Source organism: Capsicum annuum, chromosome 5 (assembly GCF_002878395.1).
Source record: "Capsicum annuum cultivar UCD-10X-F1 chromosome 5, UCD10Xv1.1, whole genome shotgun sequence".
Lineage (NCBI taxonomy): Eukaryota > Viridiplantae > Streptophyta > Magnoliopsida > Solanales > Solanaceae > Capsicum > Capsicum annuum.
In genome coordinates this window covers 41,961,199-41,982,784 of record NC_061115.1, presented here as the reverse complement: position 1 = coordinate 41,982,784, position 21,586 = coordinate 41,961,199, and the positions used below count along the sequence as shown (strand labels likewise).

Below are 21,586 nucleotides of genomic sequence, written 5' to 3'. Positions count from 1 at the left end.
TGTTTTTAATAGAATAGATCCTTGCAGAAAATTATTAGAAAAGTATTAGGGTTTTCTTTAGACAATAGTGAAGGGGTAGACATACGTCATGAAAGAAGGAGTTAAGATTATATTAGAGGTTGACAGGTTTGACTTGAATATTCATAGCTTAAAAAATTGAGTTAATTGCAAAGGTTGATGAATTTAAGGCACAACAAATTAATGATAAGTTGTGTGATGATGAAAAGATACTTGACCATATTTTTATTGATGTTGTCGCTATTGATAAGAGTACATATGAGGATGTAAATTGTAAAACAATTCATGAGTTAGGACATATTGCACCTCATTTCAATCAGTTTTGAACATTGTTCTTAGATAGTGAGATATTAATTGAATCATCCGAGCCTACGGAAGAGTGTAAGGAGGAGGAACAATGTGTCTATATTCTTGAATTTATTTTGTCAAACTAAGAGAATTACATTCCTCAATTAAGAGTTAAGAAGTGCAAAATGTGATATCTATTATTTGGTCCTTTTATGTTTATACCACTGCTCCTTGAGAGGAACAGAAAAATGGATGCAAAGTTAGAGGTGCAATTCATATCCTCAAAGTGGAGCAAAAAATAATGAGCTTAATAGTGTTGTGTCATAACATTAAATAAGTCGTTTGTTGGGAGGCCACCCATTGTGTAGTAGTTAGCTTCTTATTTATTTATTTTTTTAGTGTAATTTTTTTGAGCTTTTTTATTTTTAAAAGATTTATGAAAAGTCTGAGTACCCAAAATCTAAAGCTAAGGAGCACGTTTGAGCTTATGTGTGGGGTGCATACAACCCTTGATAGAAACTGAAGAAACGTGCAACTAGCTAGGTCCCAGAGTGATTCAGGGAGTTTCTTTAACCCTTGTTTTACTTTGTTTATTGATTTGGAGACAAAACATGATTTTATGTGTGAGATGAGATATCTACCGACATTTGTTAAGGTTGAAGTATTCTATAAAAATTTTTATGTTTTTTCTAGTTGCTCTCTTTAGAAAAAAATTTAAAAAGTTTAAAAATTCATTTAAAATATTAAAAAAGTTTTAAAATACAAAAAAGAACTCTTGTTCTTGAGAAAAGTTCTTGAGATTAGAATAGTTTTATTATTTTTAGGTTTTTAGTCTTTGAGTAGAGCATACTTTGTCAACGTCTAGATTTTTTTTTTGGATTTTTTTTAGGGAAATCCCATTGAACCGAGTATATTTTGCCTTTTTAAGAGTAAATTTTATTTTTATGAAGATTGAAGGAAAGACTTTTAATACATGCGTGATACTAGCAATTTAGGTCTGATCTTTAGTATTACTTTCCTGAGAATGCGTGAGTATAAATAAAATAGCAGACTTTTTGACATCCAGACTCATGGTTGGACTCTGTATATAGCTTATTCATATATTGTAGTTTGCTATGAACCTGATTTAAAAGTGGAATTGATCCATCTCGATTGATACTTGTTGTATATGTGGTGAGAATTTTTATATTTCATGTCTTGCATCTTAGTCTAGAACTTGTCTTGCATGTTATTGAAGTAATACAAAGTGTTGGTCTATTTAGGAGATCATATAGGCTTTCTTTGATTGTCTTATAAAGTGTTAGCTTTTTCAGATATTAATTTCTTAGTTAGACTCTTTGACCCTATAACTTTTTGTCTGGTAGATTTCTTGAAAAAAGCATCCTTGATAAGACGAGAATACTACAACAACAACAACATACCCAGTGTATTCCCACATAGTGGGGTCTGGGAAGGGTAGAGTATACGCAGACCATACCACTACCTCTGGTGAAGCATACAGGTTGTTTCCAATAGACCCCCGACTTATGATCGATAATAGTTTAACAAATACAAAATATAAATGCATATAAACTAGTATAATATGCAAAATAAACTAACACCACTAGCCATAAGATAATACTACAAACTATCTAACCGAAACCATTGAAATCACACAACACCATGAACAAGAAACTTCAGACATAAAAGAACACTCCTCTAATGTTACCGATGCACTCCCACCCCTTAACCTTCTACCCTAATCCACATTCTTCACACCTTCCTATCAAGGGTCATGTCTTATGTAAGCTGTAACTGTCCCATATCATACCTAATCACCTCCATCCAATATTTCTTTTGCCTACCTCCACCCATCCTAAAACCATCCGTAGCCAAGGTCTCATACCTCTGTGCTGGAGCATCAGAACCCCTCCTCATCACATGCCCAAACTAACGTAACCTCACTTCTCGCATCTTGTCCTCCACCGAAGAAACTCCCACTTTCTCTCGAATAATCTCATTCCTCACCCTATCTTTCCTGGTAAGGCTACATCAATTACAACATCCTCATCTTCGCCACCTTCAAATTTTGGAGAGAGCTGAAAGTAAAGAGGAAGAAAATAATGGATGATGAAGTCTAAAAAAGTGCAAAGTTCTTAGGAAAGTGCAAGTCACTATTATATAGTTTTCCTATATATTCCCTAGACAATATTATATCCTATTACTATTCAAGAATGCTTAATTGGTGGAGATGTATTTAATGGACAAGCATATATCTCTTTCTATGTACATCTAAATTCTTTGTGAGTGTGAGAATTGTTCTTTGATACAGAGTCCTTAATTTATATTCAATCAATTGAATTAAGTTTGTGGACTATTTTTACTGTGGGGGCACTTATTTCATGATAGATGGATGATGTTATTAGCTTTCTTTGACAACAAAAGTTAAGCCAACTTAAATTTGATGAGTTAGAGTCTATCTTTGAGGTTGGGAAGTTAGAGGATTGTTGTTTGTTTATAATTTTGCATAATGATCGGGAAGTGTACTTGATGTTGTGAATTGCTATATTGTCTAATTTTTGTTGGTGGTATTTCTAGACTTGATTTATTGAGATGACCTTTAACAATCGCTCGAGGACAAGCAAGATTTTAAGTGTTGGGTGGTGATGTGAGATCAAAAATATATATTTTTAGTAGTTACTTATCTTATGTTTAGTATTTGTATTTGTCTTTTTTTAGCATAAATTTTATAGATCATGCTTAATATTATATTTTTATTTATAGGACTAAAATGATGTGAATATGAAAAAATTTAAATTCAAAAAAAATTAAAGAAGAAAAATTCTAGAAGAAAATTAATGAGGCAACTTCGTGGATTTAATAGAATATTCTATTAACATTTCTATAGCATAAAAACACTCTGTAGAAATTTAATTGATGACAAGAAAAGAAAATTCACTTGTGCAAGTGTCATCGAATGATAGGAGAAGAAAAAGGACACAACACTGCAACATGAGCATTACTCACAATTTTATTTTTCTCAGTTTATTTTGCACTCAATTATTTTCTTTGAGGTTTTATCCTACATTTGTAAATATTTTATAAAATAAACTTTTGCAGAAATTTTTATCTAGAGAGAGAAAGGAGTCGTCGCTGAGGCTGGAGAAAGTTGGTTCTATTTTTTATTCTCTGTATTTATTTTATTTTATATTTTTCTTTGGATGATTTGTTGTAATTGCTTCATGTCTATTTGAAGTTAGACTTCTCATTCTTGGATTATGATAGATAATAAAATGATTGTTTAGTTAATCTTGATTTGATTTATTTGATTAGCAAAATAATTATTCTTAAATTCTTTCTTTTACTATTTTAAAGAATTGTGACCTTCAAAATAAATCCTTGAGCCCGAAGTGAATTGATCAAGGGAATGGAGGGTTAGAACGTAGAATATAGAGAATGAGATCTCTTCTTTAGTAAAATAAGACATTAATTTGTGGGTAGGATAAGAATATACCTATATCACCGTAATTGGTTATAAAATGGAAAGATAAATAAATATGTTTGAATTAGCTTCTTGCATCACCTCTCAATGATATAGTTGTGACACTAGTTTGAATGGGCGATTAAAGGATAAGCATTCCCGAATCATAAAATCAACCCCACAAATCAACAACTAGATAATTGAATAAGTTGATGGATACTAAACATGATTGTTAGCAAAACCATAATCCTAGATTGATTCATCCATTGATTATGTATCATCCATTGATTATGTAAGAATCTACTTCTTTCTTGGTTAATTGTTTATTAGTTATTTTTTTTATTTCCAGTTTAGTTATTTTTTACAAATATATCTTGAAATCCCTGCTTGGATAAGTAATTCGTATTCATCTAATTTAGTAAAATTGTTAATCGAGAAGTCCCCATTGATATGATATTGGACATAAAAATCTCATGTACTTGCACGAGAGTTTGAATACAATAGAAGCTCTATACATATACGCTATACAAGGTTATAGGTGTAGATTTCTTACTAAACTAAACTAATGTTCTCAGGTGTACATAGAAATGATCTATTTAAACTAAACGTAAACTTTAGCCCTTACTCATCAAGAGGGCTTCTCTTCCTCTTATTATCAGAAGTCAAATGGATAATCTCAACTAACTCAAATATACTCTTCTGCTAGTGAGAGGTGGAATAATAAATCCTATATAGTTTGACCTTTACTCCGGTAAACAGTTTCATTTTCAGTGCCTTTGTGTGTATATGTCAGCTTGATCTCTTGACCTTAAAAACTGTGTTAAGTTGTCCTATGCCCACATTTTCTCAAACAGAATAGTAATCCATGTTTAAAGGTTTGTTCTAGCGTGTATAACTCGTTTCACTGTCATATTCATTACACTTTGATTATCATAGAACAATGTAGGTATTGTCTTTAGATATACTCCAATTTCATTAAGAATGTAACCAATTTAACTGGTCACCTCATATGCAGTTGAATGTAGTGTTTTATACTCATGTCTAGTACTAGATCTTGCTATTGTGTTTGATTCATAAAGGTGCATTATATCAGCATAGATAATGTAACCTCTAGTTGATCTTGTTGTAATACAACATCCCAGCCAGCATTTAAGTATCTAACAGGTTGAAATATGATTATGAAAGAATCCTGAAATTGTGTTGCAAAGTTTGTTTGACAAACCTACGTATTGTATTCACATGAAGATGTCCAGTATTTGGAAAATTTTTAAATTGGTTCAACAAAAATTTACTACATGAAATATGTCAGATCTAGTGATTGTCAAGCACTGGATGACTTCCCATAATATAATGTTTCTATACAAGGATACATTAGTTGGACTTCTAGTATCCTCTTGTAAACCATGTTTCTGTGTCAAATGCATACTTAAAGCCTTGACAAGGATAGAAAATTTCTTGAGGAGTTCAATAACATATTTACTCTGATTCAAGTGAATCCCACCAAATAAGAATAGAAAAGGTACAAGATCAATTTCAAAGTTACTTCCTATAATTGTTATATGATTTACATCTCTTACAGTGAATTGTGAACAGAGAAGAGTTTACTCTACTATACTTAAATCCAAGATGAAGCAAATGATGATTAAATCAGTAAAACTAGTTTGAAGGCAATACTGCTTGGACACAAGAGTTGGGTATGGGTGTCTGATGAGGGTGTGATCAAGATGTCAGATTTTCATATCCAAATTTCAAGATTCGAGGGTATAGATCCAATTGTGGATACGGGTACAAAAATTCAAATAAATATTGCTAAAGTATAAATCATATTTCTTTGATAACACTACAACTAGTCCTAGTTAAAATCTTATATAGATTTAGGTAACAGTTTTCAGAATGTTAGTTAATATAATACTGTTTCAAGTAGTTAGGTGATGTTGGGTGTATTTATGCAATATAACGTCACTATTCTAGCCTTTTTAGCCTTATTTTGAGGATGATTCATGTGATATATGGGTGGATAATGAGATAAATGTATATCATAGTGTTAAAATCATGTGTGTATGATGTTAATAGTGAGTTTCATACAAGTTGTACCTACAAGATTCATTTAGAGTTGAACCCGGAAAACTAGTGTTACTAGCTTGAGCTAGGTGCTTGTCTAGTTGATTTCGGTGGATTCTATTATGTTTAAAGTGTTTCAAATGGTTTTTATGTGTAATTATATGTGAAACAACTTTTTGATAATGCTCAAGGGTCAATTGGATCAAGACTACGATCAAAACAATGAGTTAAAGATCAAAGTGAAATTAGTCTATGCTTAGCTCTTGTTTCTAGTTTGTCGTGTTGGATGCTGTGTTATTTTGAGCTTTAAATTGTTATGTTTAATGCTATATGATACTTTGTTAATGGATTATAATGATAAATGAAGGATATAAAAGCTTCAAATAAAGTGGAAACAACTCAAAAAGGCTTAAAATGGCTCAACGAAGGCATAATATGAAGATTGACGCACTTTTGGACCCCTGGAATGTCTTGGGAGCGTGTGGAATTTAGGAGTGGCCAATTGACTTGTTCAAAACACCAATGGATTCATAAGAGGCCTAAAATAGTAACCAATGGTACGTGGTGGTCCTAAAGGAGATTATCCCGCGATGCAGGCTCATTTCGGTACTCCCTTGCCTTAGAAATATTCTGAACAACAAATTCCAGAGAGGTAGAGTAATTTGGAGGAAACACCTCACCTAGTGAGGGGCTATACCAAGGGCTCCACCCCACCTATTCCAGGGCTTAATAACTGAAGGTTTTCTTTTCCAACACGGAAATGGCTTACTCTTATACTATAAATACATGTTGTATCACGGTTTTTACACATATTTTAGCATATTTTGGAGAGAAAAGGGCTTCTACAACTTCTTCATTAGGTTTTTATTATTTTTATTTAGTTCATTCATGTTTTAGTCATTAATTACTATTTTGTGATTACGATTATGACTATGCATGGCTAAACGCCTTTTTTCAGGGTTGAAGCCAAGAACATGATTATTATTGCAATGGATTAAGTTTGTTTTCTTTTATTATCAATATTGGTTGTTTGATTATTCTTTTTTTTTTTAAAACTATTTTAAGGATTCACCACCCTTAGAATACATCCACTATCAACCTTGTGAACTTGGGAGATGGAATAGGGCCATAGAATGTGGGAATAGGCAGAGCATGGTTCTTGGTTCTGTATAAAATAAGAAACTTGAATTAGTATCTAGGATAGGGATGTACTTAGATACCTTACGTGATTCATATGTAGGATGGTATTTGGTAAGAACTTAACTTAACTATTATATTGCCACTCAATTATTTAGTTGTAAGGTTCAACTTAGGTAAAAGATTAGAGGTTGGGAAACCATAATCGTGCAATTAACCCTACAAATTAACAACCGTGATAAGCACATCAATGAATGAAATCCAATAGAATAATATGATTTTTCAGAGTGCTTTAACCCTGGGTTTTCTCCTACTTATTGTCTCAAGACCTTTACTTTTCACACTGTTTACTTTACATGCAATTAAAATTTCCAAGTTTTTTATTTGGTCACTATCGCATCAAGCGAATCTAAATTGTGAACTAAAAAATCAAATCTTTGCAAAATCTAGTCTCTATGGGATCTATAACTCGGCTTTCTTGAAGGCCACTATATTACTTGGTAGACCACGTAGCGCATACACAAGTGTATGTGGTCTACCAAGTAATATAGTGGCCTTTAATAAAGTCGAGTTATCGATCCCACAGAGACTAGATTTTGCAATGATTTGATTTCAATTCACAATTTAGATTCACTTGATGCGAGAGTGACCAAATAAATAACTTAGATGGGAGATATTTAAGTTATGAGCTAGAGGAGGTTTTCAATTTCTCTATCTATGAGTTTTGAATAGCCACTACCCACACTCTTGTGTTGGCTGCTTTCTTTTGATTTACCCTGCATCATCAATCTGTTGCTAGTCTTGGAAACCCATTTTAACATGAGTTTGCAAAATTGTGATAGAGGAAAGATCAGATTTTTCTTGGTCTAGCCAGACAATCTATCCCTCTTCCTTCTTGGTATAGAGATATTTCTCATGCCTCTTTCAGTTGTTATTCTAGATGGGCACACCCCCTCTTATCTGACTATCTTTACCAAAATGGGTGGATGTGAGATTATTCTTTCCATTGACATATTTGTTAAATAAGTTGGAGGTAGCATTATGACTGTGATACCCCAATCCTTCCCTTCCACTTGGAAGCCTTTTTATGCTCAGCTTTAACCCCAACTAGTTCCTTCTCAAGTTTTGAATTTCCTCCAGGTCAAGTAGTCAAATCAAATTTGGCCTTAGTCAACTCTTCTTCCGGCTCAAATTGGATCTTTCTTCCTTCAATCTTTTCTTTTGAGTCATGCTTAGACATTTCACTAAGATTTTCATGTAAGATATCATTTTCATGGGAAAGTGATTTGCCAGCTAATTGAAGTTTAGTCACCTACACACTTAGTTAAATCATTTCTTCCTTACATTTGTCATGATCTTCCTTTAGACCTTTTTTTTTATCTTTTGTGACTTCATTAATAGTATCAATCAGACCAGCAACAGGGGATTGTAACTTATTAGATGAGTAGTCTTTGAGATTATTCTTTATATCCAAGAGAGTTACCTGATCATCTTCATCATCATCTGAGTCTTCCATTAAAGCAAAGAGAGAATTAAAAACCTGACATCATCTTCTATTACTATCATGGACATATCTTCTCCTTGCTCTGATTCATTTGAATCACTGGAGGATTCACCCAGGCTGCCAACATCGAATTTGCAACTTTGTTAACTACTACCATCTTACTGTACTTGTCAAGGACTCAATCCTTAGATATTTCCTTCTGACCACCTTGCTTTGTATTCTAACTTATGGTGAGGACAGTCCTTGATATAGTGACCCAGCTTTCCATTTTTGTGACAAGTATCATTTTCTTTTCTATCTCTAATGTGTTTTCTGGATTCTTCCCTTCTAGGACTATCTCCTGACCTCCTCAAAGCCTTGAGGACCTGTTTGGGATTGTTGGTAGTTTTCTCATTCTTAAAACTTGTGGTATTAGTTGACTTTAGGACCAGGTTCTTCTCTATCTTGTGCTCACCTTTGGATTTTTCCTGCATCTTTATCATCTCATATATCTTGAAATTCCCAATCAGCTCATCCATTGTCATAGTTTTCAAGTTCCTGGCTTTTAGTGATTGCATTTACTTTACTCTCTTATTTTTTGGGAAGAATGCTCAAAATCTTTCAAACCTATTTGGTGGTTCTAATAACCTCACCCAAACAATAAAGCTCATTGGTAATAGCTGTGAATCTTGTGTGCATTTCCTAGATAGTCTCTCTTTCTCTCATGGTGAAAGTCTCATATTAGATAGTTAGCATGTCCACCTTTGACTCTTTCACCTGAATGGTTCCCTCATGGTCTATCTAAAGCTAGTCCCAATTTTTTTTGTACTCTCATAAACAGAGATACTATTGTACTTATCAGGACCAATGCCACAAACAAGTAAGTTTTTTGCTTTATAGTTCATCTCCATATTATTCCTATTACTGTCATCAAATTGCTTTTTAGTTTTAGGAACTTGTGAAGTCACTTCACCAACCTTTACTGTCTATGTGGGAATTACAGGACCATCTTTAATAGCATTATAGAACTCAGAATCTTCTGCCATGAAAAAATCATACAGTCTAGTCTTCCACCACCTATTGTATTCCCCATTGAATTTAGGTGGTTTAGTGGTGGACTATTTTTCTTCAATATTTATAGGAGCAACCATGTTTAAGATCCTCCAAGGTGTTAACCGTTTTTAGGTAGACCTTGATCTGATACCAAATGAAGAGTTAAAATGAGTTTCCCTCCAACTTTGGTACCTGATCCCAAACAGACTTAGACATCAAGAAAATCAGCAGTAAAGTATGTGAAAAGAGTAAATAAGAGACATAATCATTTTACGTGGAAACTCCTTGCTCAAGGAAGAAAAAATACGACCTGCCTCGAAGATTTCTAAAGCTTCACTAATATTCAAGAAAACTTGAATACAAACTTCGTAACTTCAAGGATTGAACTCTTAATCCATCTTCTTTTAGTAATAACTCTATTACAAAGAAAAATGAGCAATACCTTTACTGCACCACTAACCAGACAACACTAACTGAGTTGACAAGCTAACTCTAGATTCAATATCACCTAAATCTAGAGGACATCAATGATTTTTGGGAACTGAAACAACAACACCTATTAATAACAACAACAACAGTAGGCAACATATGTAACCACAATACAAAGAATCAATTACAATAAGAAAATGGAATATAATTTTTCAGCAATCATTTCCCTGTTGTTAATGAGTCTTTGATTCAAGAGCTTCAAGAGAGATATTTATTGTGAGTATATGGAAGCCCTATTTTCTTGTTGTGGAAGATGAGCAATATATATGACAAGAAAACCCAAGAGATACCAATTGTACAAGTAGATATGTGTTAATTATGAGAAATGTTAGAAATATTAACTTAATTGTTAATATTATTAATTACGTTATCTTGTTAACTATGTTGTTATTTATTTGTTAAATATGAGAAGACTATTTAAAAATACACAAGCTTTTGGAGAAATTAAAAGAATTTTAACTAGTTACTACCCAAAATATAAGAAGTTAAATAAAACAAAAGAAAAACCCCACAGATTAGCTTACTTAATTACCTTAATATCTAACAATGAGGGAAAATTAATAATTCATTTAAAATCTAGAAGAATGAGATACATACCAACTAATTATGATAAAATCAGATTTCAGTATCCACCAAAATATTATAAATATTGTACATATGAATAACATAACAAAATCACAAAAATATAAAGAACTAAAACAAATAATATCTGAAAAACAAAAAGAATTAAAAATAAGAAAAGAAAGACTACAATATAACATGATTGTTGGAGTATGCCAAAAATCAATAAAAGCACAAAAAAAAATATCATATTTAGAATCACAAATAGATAGTCTAGAATACATATATCAACATGATCTATACACTATCAAGTAGATAAAATGAACAAAGAAGAATTTATAATTAATGAAAAAACATATGAAAATCATGAGGATTAAAGATAAAAATAGTAGTTTCTAATCTGGGAAGACGATACAAGAAAATAGGTGAACATTTATACTTAATGCTAGAAAAAGAAGAACTAAAATTAGAAGATAAATTAACAGTCATGGTAGGAATAGAAAGAGAAAATGAAGAAATAGACAGGAAAAAAGAAATAGATAAAATAAAACAACAGACTACAGAAGAAATACAAAAAATAGAAGAAACTAAAAATAATAGGATTGCTGAATTAGAAAAAGAACAACAAATGCTAAAAGAGCTATATGAAAAAAGACTAAAAGAAAAAGATAAAGAACAAAAATTATTAATTGAGATAAATAAATTTAAAGAAAAAATAGAAAATAAAGAATTAGAAACTAATGAAATAAAAATAAATACAATAGATACTGAAAAAAATGATAATTATGGTTCAGAAGATAGTGAAACACATACAAAAATCTTAACAAATATAGAAAACCTAGAAATTAATGAAAAATAAGAAGTAATTAATAAAGAAAACTTAGAAAATAAAAACACGGAAATAAACACTCTTGATAAAAAAGACAATGAAAATATAATACCTAGTATATTAGAAATAAGAAAACCTACATATTATTATAAAGATAAGTTTAAAAGATATAGCCTAAAGCATGAATATAACAAATGGACACCAAAACAAATAATTAATAAAAATTATAACTTCTTAGACTTAGACTGTGTAATAGATGCAGATAAAACGATATAATTATGGATAGGATATATAACAAAATAATTATTAGATAATGGTATAAATGCAATAGATACACCAGAATATACAGAAAGAACACTAATAGGAACAAAAAAATTATGGTTTTTAAATTTAACTGAAGAAAGTAAAAAGGTATTAAGGGTTGATAAAAAAAACGGAAGGAACAACATTAACTAAACTAACACCTATAGACATATTGAAAAAAATATGAAATAGCTATAAAAGAATAATTTAGGAGTATGGCAATAGAAGAAGAAAAACAAAACAAAGAAAAAGATACAAATAGGAAATTAATGTTAAAACTAGCAAAATGTAATATGTACTATATAAATGAATATACGTGTGCATTTAAAGAATACTACTATAAGGGAACATATAATACAGAAAAAAGTAAAGAAGTAAGAAGATTATATTTTAGTAAATTACCTGAACCATTTAGCTCAGAAATAATAAAGAGTTGGGATGAAGAAAAAATAGTAGATACCCTAGGAGTTAGAATAAATTTTCTACAACAATGGTATAGGAATATATGTGAAAAATACAGAGAAGGAATAAAAATGGAAAAAACATTAATAAGAAATTTAGCATGTTGCAAGGATAAAATAGCACCTCAATTTGGATGTAAAGAAAAATATTATAAGAAAAGAAAAAGATATAAGAAATGTAAGAAATACAAAAAAATTAAAGTATAAGTATAAGAAACCAAGAAAAAGATATTATGTAAAAAAATATAAACATAAAAGACCATATAGGAGAAAGAAATCTATAAAAGAATGTACTTGTTATAATTGTGAAAAACTAGGACATTTAGCTAGAGATTGTAAAATGCCTAAAGACCCAAAAACGAAATAAATATCAGAAATAAAGATAGAAAATGCAGAATATATGCAAATAAATTATATAGATTACGAATTAGAAAGTGAAGATAGTATATATGTAATTTTGGAAAACGAAATAGATAGTAAATCAAATGACTGAAGAAGATATAAAAATAATAACAAAGGAAGAATATTTAAATGAAGAAGGAACATATCAGAAAATAATATTTGATAATAATATATTTGATGAGATAAAAGGAAAAGAATTAGATTTAAGTGTAGAAAAAATATTTAAAATATCAACAATAAAAAACATATTTAGTAGACGAAAAGAAGAATACTACGTAGCAAGCCAAAAAGAACATGTAATAGACTGTAGATATGTAAAAGGTAGAGCTAGTATACCACTAGTAACAAAAAGAATAATTAATAAAGAAATAAACAATATAAAAAAGAAAAGACCCAATAAAATACGTACACCTTGGAGGAACGGAAATATTAATAAAAGAATGTTTTAGAGAAGGAATAGATACACCAATAGAATTATATTTAGCAGATGATAGAATTATAAAACCAATAGAAAAAAGTATAATAACTGCTATAAGAGGAAATTTAATATACCAAAAATTTAAATTTATAATAAGTGTGAATTATTCAGTAGCAATAACAGATAAAAACATAGTTAAATTATTAGTATCATATTGGAAAATATTATGAATAGAACTAACCCCAGGAAGTAAAATATTTACAGCAAGATGTAAAAATCTATATGTATTAACAACAAAACATAAAATAAACTGGGAAAAATAGAATTAATAAAATAAAAATAGAAAGTCCTTTTGAACAATTTGTAAAAACAATTGATAACAATTATTATAGTTACAAAGACATAGATATAGAAGAAGATTTAGAAATAATAAGTGATAGAATAAGTATCACAAAAAGGATAGCTTTTGAAAAACCAGAATCATCAGGATCATCGAAAAGAACAAATTATGAAATAACTTCAACAGTTTATTTAACTCAATATTGTATAACGGGAACAATAAATGAAAAAAAAATATTTAATACTTCTAAACACAAGACAAGAAGAAAACTATATAGCAAAATACCTAGAGAATAATGAAGAAATAAAATCTAATTGTAATATATGTCCAGATCTACCAAGAAGTTTAATAACTATTAAAGATTCAACAGAAAAATAAATAATAATAGGAGTTAGAAAAATAAAAATAGAATTTGAAATAAAAGAAGATATGCAAAACGCAGACATAATAATAGGAATAAAATGGTTAGAACAAGTAAAACCCTACAATATAGAACATACATAATTAACCATAACATACAATAAGGAAAGATTATTAGTAAAAAGAGCTTTAACATGAAAATATATGTACTTATGAAGATAATAGTAGAAGGATATTATAATAGATATTATACACCTATGATAGATACAGGAGCAGAAGCCAACTTATGTAGATATAATTGTTTACTAGAAGACAAATGGAATAAGCTAAAAACACCAATAGTAATCAAAGGATTTAATAATGAAGGAAGTTTAATTACCTATAAAGCTAGAAATATAAAAATACAAGTATGGGATAAGATATTAACAATAGAAGAGATCTATAATTATGAACTAGCATCAAAAGATATGCTTTTAGGAATGCCGTTTTTAGATAAACTATACCCACATATAGTAACTAAAACACACTAGTAGTTTACAACACCATGTAAATAAAAGGTAAGAGCAAAAAGAGTTATTAATAAAATAAGAAAGAAAACTGATTGGATAAAAGGAAGTGAAAAAATCAGACAAAAATTAGAAAATATAAAAAATACTGAAGACACAATAGAACTAGTTATATTTTCAATAAATAAACAAGAAATAACTATATTTTCAATAGATAAGGTAGAAATAATAAAGAAAAAATTAAGACAACTATATAGTGAAGATCCATTAAAAGGATGGGTAAAATATAAGACTGCTGTAAGAATTGAGCTAATAGATAAAAATTGTATAATAACCCAAAAACCATTAACATATAACTTTGATGATTTAAAAGAATTTGAAATGCATATAGATGAATTAGTAGAAAAACAATACATACAAAAAAGTAATAGTAAACACAATAGCCCAACATTTATTGTAAATAAACACAGTGAACAAAAAAGAAGAAAAAGTAGAATGGTTATTGATTATAGAAACCTAAATGCAAAAACTATGACATATAATTATCCAATACCAAATAAGATATTAAAAATAAGACAGATACAAGGATATAACTATTTTAGTAAGTTCGATTGTAAATCAGAATTTTACCATTTAAAGCTAGAAGAAGAATCTAAAAAATTAACTGCATTTACAGTACCACAAAGATTTTACGAATGGAATATATTACCATTTGGATATAAAAATACACCAGGTAGATATCAACATTTTATGGATAACTATTTCAAACAGTTACCTAATTGTATAGTATACATAGACGATATATTATTGTATACGAAAACTAAAGACGAACATTTAAAATTACTAGAATAATTTGCAGGTATAATAGAAAATTCAGGAATAAGTTTAAGTGAAAAGAAAGCCGAAATTATGAAAAATCAGATAGAGTACTTAGGAATATAAATAGATAAAAGTGGAGTAAAAATGCAACAACAGATAGGACAAAAAATAATAAATTCAAAAGAAGAATTAGATACAAAAAAGAAATTACAATCATTTTTAGGATTAGTAAACCAAGTAAGAGAATATATACCAAAATTAGAAGAAAACCTAAAACCATTACAGAAAAAATTAAAGAAGGATGTAGAGTATTATTACAACGAAGAGGATAAAAAAGAAGTTCAGAAAATAAAAATATTTTGTAAAGAATTACCAAGATTACAATTTCCAAACGAAAATAAAAAATTTACATATATAGTAGAAGCTGATACCAGTGAATATAGTTATGGAGGAGTACTTAAGTATAAATACGAAGAAGAAAAATTAGAACATCATTGTAGATACTACTCAGGAACGTTTAATGAAACAGAAATAAAATGGGAAATAAATAGAAATGAATTATGCTCATTGTATAAATGTTTATTAGCATTTGAGCCATATATTGTATATAACAAGTTTATTATACGAACAGATAATACACAGGTCCGATGGTGGTTAAGAAGAAAAATACAAAATTCAGTTACAATGAAGGAAATTCGGAGATTAGTATTGAATATATTAAATTTTACATTTACAATTGAAGTAATAAAGACTAACAAGAATGTTATTGCAGATTACATATCAAGACAAAGCTACTCAAACTGATATTATAGAAGACGATGCTCTAGAAAAGATACTCAAAACCCTAATGATGCTTTCATTGAAAGTGGATAGTATGGGAAATGAGATAGAAAAGTTAAAGACTAATGAAGTTAAACTAAAGTCTAAAGCTATAACTCAGATAACTCAACAGTGTACCGAGAAATATCGATCGAAAGATAGTAAAAATCCAGAGATAAAAGAAGATGTTGGGACACTCCAAAAAATCCATAACGTTTATCAATATACTTCTGTAGGTACAAGCAAAGGAGTTAGAAGAAACCCAAATATGAACTTGGACAAAATATTTGACTAGCCAATTATTCCAAAAACACCAAAAGACCCTTTGTTTATACCCCCACAAACTACCACATATCTAGAAAGCCTAAACCAAGAAAATAAAGCATATAATCACATAACCAGATCATATAGTGAAAGCATCCACAAAATGCAAACAAATTTAAACCTTAGAACCAGAGCAATAAATATCCAAGAACCAAATATAGATTACGTAACCCAAAAACTACAAGGATTTAATAAGCTAATTGCATTACCAAAAACTAACCCAAATCTAGTTAGAACATGTTTCAGTTATGGATTACTCAACACCGTATATACCCAAGACGGAAGTGAGTTAGCAGCTATACTAGAGATATATAAAGAAATTTCCACTTACAAAAAGATAACCAAAGACAACTTCTTTTTTGATAAAGTTTTATACAACACCAGCAGAGATATTGTATGATGAGATTAAACCAGTTATACAAGTTGTGAAAATAGGAATGACAAAAGATATGATCATACCAGAAGATATTGAACCACAGGCAGAAATACCAAAAATAGATATACCAGATTTTTATGCAAATAAATGAATTATTTGAATATCCACAATCATCCAAGAATTAGCAAATAATTACTTAAATGGGAACCCAATTTGTAGTTACTATTCAAGAGACCATCTAATGATTTATTCAAATCCAAGAAAGTTAAGACAAGCATATATAGAGGAAATTCAAAGATGGATTATGACACTACTTAATTCAGAAAGGCAACCAACTACCAGAGCCATTAAAGAAAAATTTATTTCAGAAGAATTATTGATTATATATTGCAAGATAATTGGATATAAATATCCAGACCATCTATTTTCAAGGTGTAATGGAGAAGAAAATATTATACCAGATGTACAGTTAGAATAAAGATAAGGGACAATCAAATAACGGATGGAGTAATGACAAAGAAGAAACCAAGTAGATAAGGACACAAGGAGATAGAAATGGCCAAGTCAATAAGAAGTTAAAGAAGATTCAGAAAAGGACAAGTGTATTATTAAAGTTACGTAAATTATTTAAGCTTTTAGTCTTTTCTATTTAATGTAAAGTTGCTTTAAGTCTTTTCTTTCATAAAGCTACTTTGACTTTTGTAAAGATATTTTCTACTTTTGGTAAAGATTAGTACTAGTGTAAAGTAGGAATAGTATAAAGTACGAATAGTGTAAAATAATTTATGTGTTTTGTTGATTATAAAAAGGCAAGACATTTGTCAAGATAAGGCAAGACTTTTTACACGGAAAACAAGTCTTCTTGTACACAAAAAATATTCTCTCATATAATCAATAAGGATATTCAGTTTTACACTAAGCTATGGATGAGCAAAGCATAGATTTATCAAATCTACCAGAACAGGTATTTTCATTTATAATTATGAATAGCTAAATTCATAAATTCCTGACAATCATGATATGATAAAATAAGTTCATATTAGTTACTTTATAGTAGAATTATTCGAAGAATAGCATGTTAAGAAGTTTATTAGCAAAGTGGAAAAGGAGAAAAATTTCCAAGAACTATGTCATCCTAAAGGTGAAACTGGTGAGGCAAAGAAGCTGTGATTGGGGAGTAACCAGAGTAGAGGTGCTGTTTAGGGAAAAAGTATCTAGATTACCATGCTAATAGTGACCAAAGAACATGTTATTTAAGAATAATCTAGTATATAGTGATGTAAGATGATCATATTTTGTTATGTATATGATTGGAGGGAATATTTTAAAAAATAGCATCATATGAAAAATGAATATTTACTTCCATACTGAAATGACAGATGAATTTAAGATACTTGTTTTATATGTACTTAAGGATATAGAGATAGATATAAAGAAAATTATATGGGAAAAGGTATTGAATATTGAAAATGAAAACTAGGTAGAAGATGAATTAGAAAAAATATACTTAAATGACGATGATAGCTACTATTCATACCTAGATAATTATTATTCAGATGGATATTATACAGTTTAAAAATGTTAGAGTATATTAAAAGAGTTGGAGAAAAATAAAGTTGGGCATATGAAGAAATTAATTACAGGAATCAACTTAAAAGAGAAAAAAGACAATTAAAAGAAAAATTACTGAGAATAAAATTAACCTTAGAAAAAAGAGATACAAATGATAGTTTATATAATAATATACATGAACAACAAATGTTAGTGAATCACATAGATAACATAGAATTACATATCAAATATAGTACGATTAGAATAAGTTATTACACAGAAATTTGTAAAATCACAACTACTATAGGATAAAATGATAAACTCCGAATACTTAGAATATTGGAGAAAAGATATGGAGCAAATAAGATTAATAGAAATAGTAAGTTATCCGCACGATCCGCACCCCCCTACTATGTAATAGCGCAGAGGCTTTTCCCACTACCTTTGTACTTTCCTCCAACTGTATATGATAGTGACGTGCAACCAGCCAACCAGGTCTCTAAGCTTTTGCAGCTTAGTCATCAAACATTTTCCAGGAACCAGGTCTCAATCAAATAATTTTTCAATCATCGAAACTGAGGACTTAATAGTATGCCTACATAACTAAGAAGTAAGATGTACAACCAGTCTGGAGTTCTCTTAACCTATGAACAAAATCAAAATACAGGTGGTATAAGGCATAGAATTTAAGTTTTGTGGACCGTCAGTGTATAAAATTTTCTACACTATAAGGTAAACTTGACTTGCTATTGCAAGTTACTTAATTTTTTCTTTTTAAATTTTTATATAAATAATTGGATAACCTGCAATAGTAGTTCAAGTTAACTGATAGTGTAGAATATTTTGTACACTGACAGTGCACAAAACTTAAACTCTAAGGCATAAAGCTCAAACTTAGGATCAGTTCAGCAATAGTATGTCTAGATAAGGCAACTACAATTGTCATGGTAAGAAGCTGGGACTAAGTGCAGGGTATTCTATTTCCTTCTGTCACTCCCCAAGCCTGCATCGTGGACGCAACAAACACTCGGAACCACAAGTGACCTGAGAGAACCACTTGACGTGGCATGAAACTATTTAAGTTAGACTTTGATAAAAATGCAAAAGCTGAGCATAGGCCATCTTTCGTAAACAATATGAATTATTAAAATAACTTAAAATTTTATTAACTGAAACATTAAAATGTTCAAAAACTGAGTACATCTCACTCGAGTTGACTATGTGTCTATGAAGCCTCTACATTCTGGACACTACTACACGTTTATGTTACAAAACAAAGTGGTGACTAGAATACTGCTAAGTCCTGGGGAATAATGAGAACTTACGTTTATCTATGTAGCAAGTAATTTGTCTTGTATTAAAGATTATAAATCTCACTTCTTATGAAGGATTATTGTAAGTATCTTTTGGGAAATCACATAGTGTGAAATATGTTTTACAGCTTTGGTGTATTAATATAAACTACACTCGTTACATTAGTTAAATCTCATAAGTAATATTCTTCATAATGAACCTTTGTATATCTTAATTCCAACATGACAACCAGTGAAACATAAAAAATGGCTGGCTGAAAAAGAATGAGAATAGTACACTGATAAATCTATCCTCTTTGTTGCAATGTCACGAAATCCAGAATAACTATTCATTAGAAATACATCCATAGAGGGATATTGGAAAATATAATATATATGTTTTTCATACACAACATTATTTATTTCACATTCTAGCAAGAACTAGCCAATATTGAGAAGTATTCATCACACAGACAAACATATAAGTGTGTATATAGATGTTCTAGTTCTTGTGAAGGTGACCTTCGATATTTTGGTAAGATCAAGTGCAATACCCAAAAGAACAAGAGGCTCTGGGGTTTCTTCAGTTTTCTTCTCGTAAACAAATGTCCATGTAGTCCATTGGTGGTCGCAAGATGCAATAGTAGTGAAGGAATTGTACAACTCTAACAAATCTGCTCCAATTACTTTCCAAGAGATTGATTTATTCTGTGAATCAACGGCTTCAATCACTTGCTTAAGATTCTTCTCCTTTCCATCTATAATTATAAAAATTAAAAAATACCAGAGAAGTTAATACTAGTTCAGCAACCCAATTCCTTATAAAAGATTTGGCATATTCACAACAATATCTTCATAGTATTTTTTTTTTCATTTTCATGTACTCAAATAAGTTATCTGAATCTCACAAACAAGGTGAAAATTCAGATAGCCAACCAACTGAGCTACTAAGATTGTCCCATACAGGAAGTGTATGTTAAAGATTAATAATCGCTATTAAAAAAAGACAGAAAGTGTATTGGTATAACGTCTACGTCTTAGTTCTGACAGGTATTCTGAATTTAAACCTACAAGAGATAAAAAAATAAATTTCCCCCATTTGATGCAAAATGTTTTACTCACAATATGTTTCATTGTAACTCTGTCATGCAAATACTTTTTGGAATCAAAAACAATTTGTCCTACCAAATATACATAAAAGTGAAAAATTTATGCTAGTAATAACAAACATATATATAAAGAGAGATGAAGTAGGGAAATGTTTGTTACCACCGTCGTTATATTTCCAGCCTACTACCGAACCAACCTTTATGGCTCCACCTTCATGAATCTCAAAATGGTTGATCTTACCACGACATATGTTAGGTATATGATGAGTGTAGTTGTGAAAAATATCATGAACCAAGTGTCCTCCACATTTCACCTCTATTGAACCAATCAACTTGCCTTTCACACCCATATTTTCTTTCTTCAGTAAAGCTGAATGTTGTGGAAAGAAGATGGTGACAAAATGTTCCCAAGTTATGTTTATATAGAGTTAAATGTTTTGTGAAAACCTGATAAAAAACATTATCCACGACATGTATATCATCTTTCTCGTGGGGATTGAAGATAAGGTTAGTTAATTTCTTGTATAATTAGATTTTAGTAGTTGTTTATAAATTTGACTTTCTCATGCTAATTAAAGGGGTTGTTCTCAAAAATAGACCCAAATTAGGTGACTTTCAAATTTTAGCCCCAAATAAAAAGGCTTTGTTAAAATAACCTTTACTTGTTAAGTCATATTTTTTTAGATGAAAATACCCTCCAGAATCGACCTCCAAATATTCTCGGTTAAATCTCTTTCTTCCTCTCTTTCTTCTAAATTTCATAATCGACCTCCAAAATATTGCTGTTAAATCTCTTTCTTCTAAATTTGAGAATCGACTTTCAAACATTTGCAGAATCGACTTTAGCCGTAAGGTCTTTTTAGGTATGAATTTCATCATCAAAATTCATTGTGGTGGTAATTTTAGCTTATTGATGCATTGTAGTAATTTTAGCTCGTTATATAATTAGCATATTGATTTGATTTTTGGGTAGGTGAACGTAAGCTGAACTTGGGATATGCTGTTGTTGTAGTAACATATTTATCATTGTGGAATTTCGTGAACAGGTTGTGGGCAGTTTGTTATTGCGGTTGTAATTGTGTTTGAGTAGTTGTGGGGAGTTGGTCTTGGAGAGAAAGGCCATTAAT

At 30.1% G+C, this 21,586-nt stretch overlaps 1 protein-coding gene across 1 annotated transcript; it reads right to left on the bottom strand.

The window, feature by feature from the left end:
• Positions 1-19,645: 19,645 nt before the first annotated feature.
• On the bottom strand, positions 19,646-20,944 carry LOC107872462 (kirola). The gene is made up of 2 exons (XM_016719154.2): positions 20,620-20,944; positions 19,646-20,108 (listed from the first exon to the last, which is right to left on the bottom strand). The coding sequence occupies exons 1-2, from the start codon at positions 20,807-20,809 to the stop codon at positions 19,816-19,818; spliced, it is 483 nt and encodes a 160-aa protein (XP_016574640.1). The 5' UTR covers positions 20,810-20,944; the 3' UTR covers positions 19,646-19,815.
• Between the last annotated feature and the right edge of the window lie 642 nt (positions 20,945-21,586).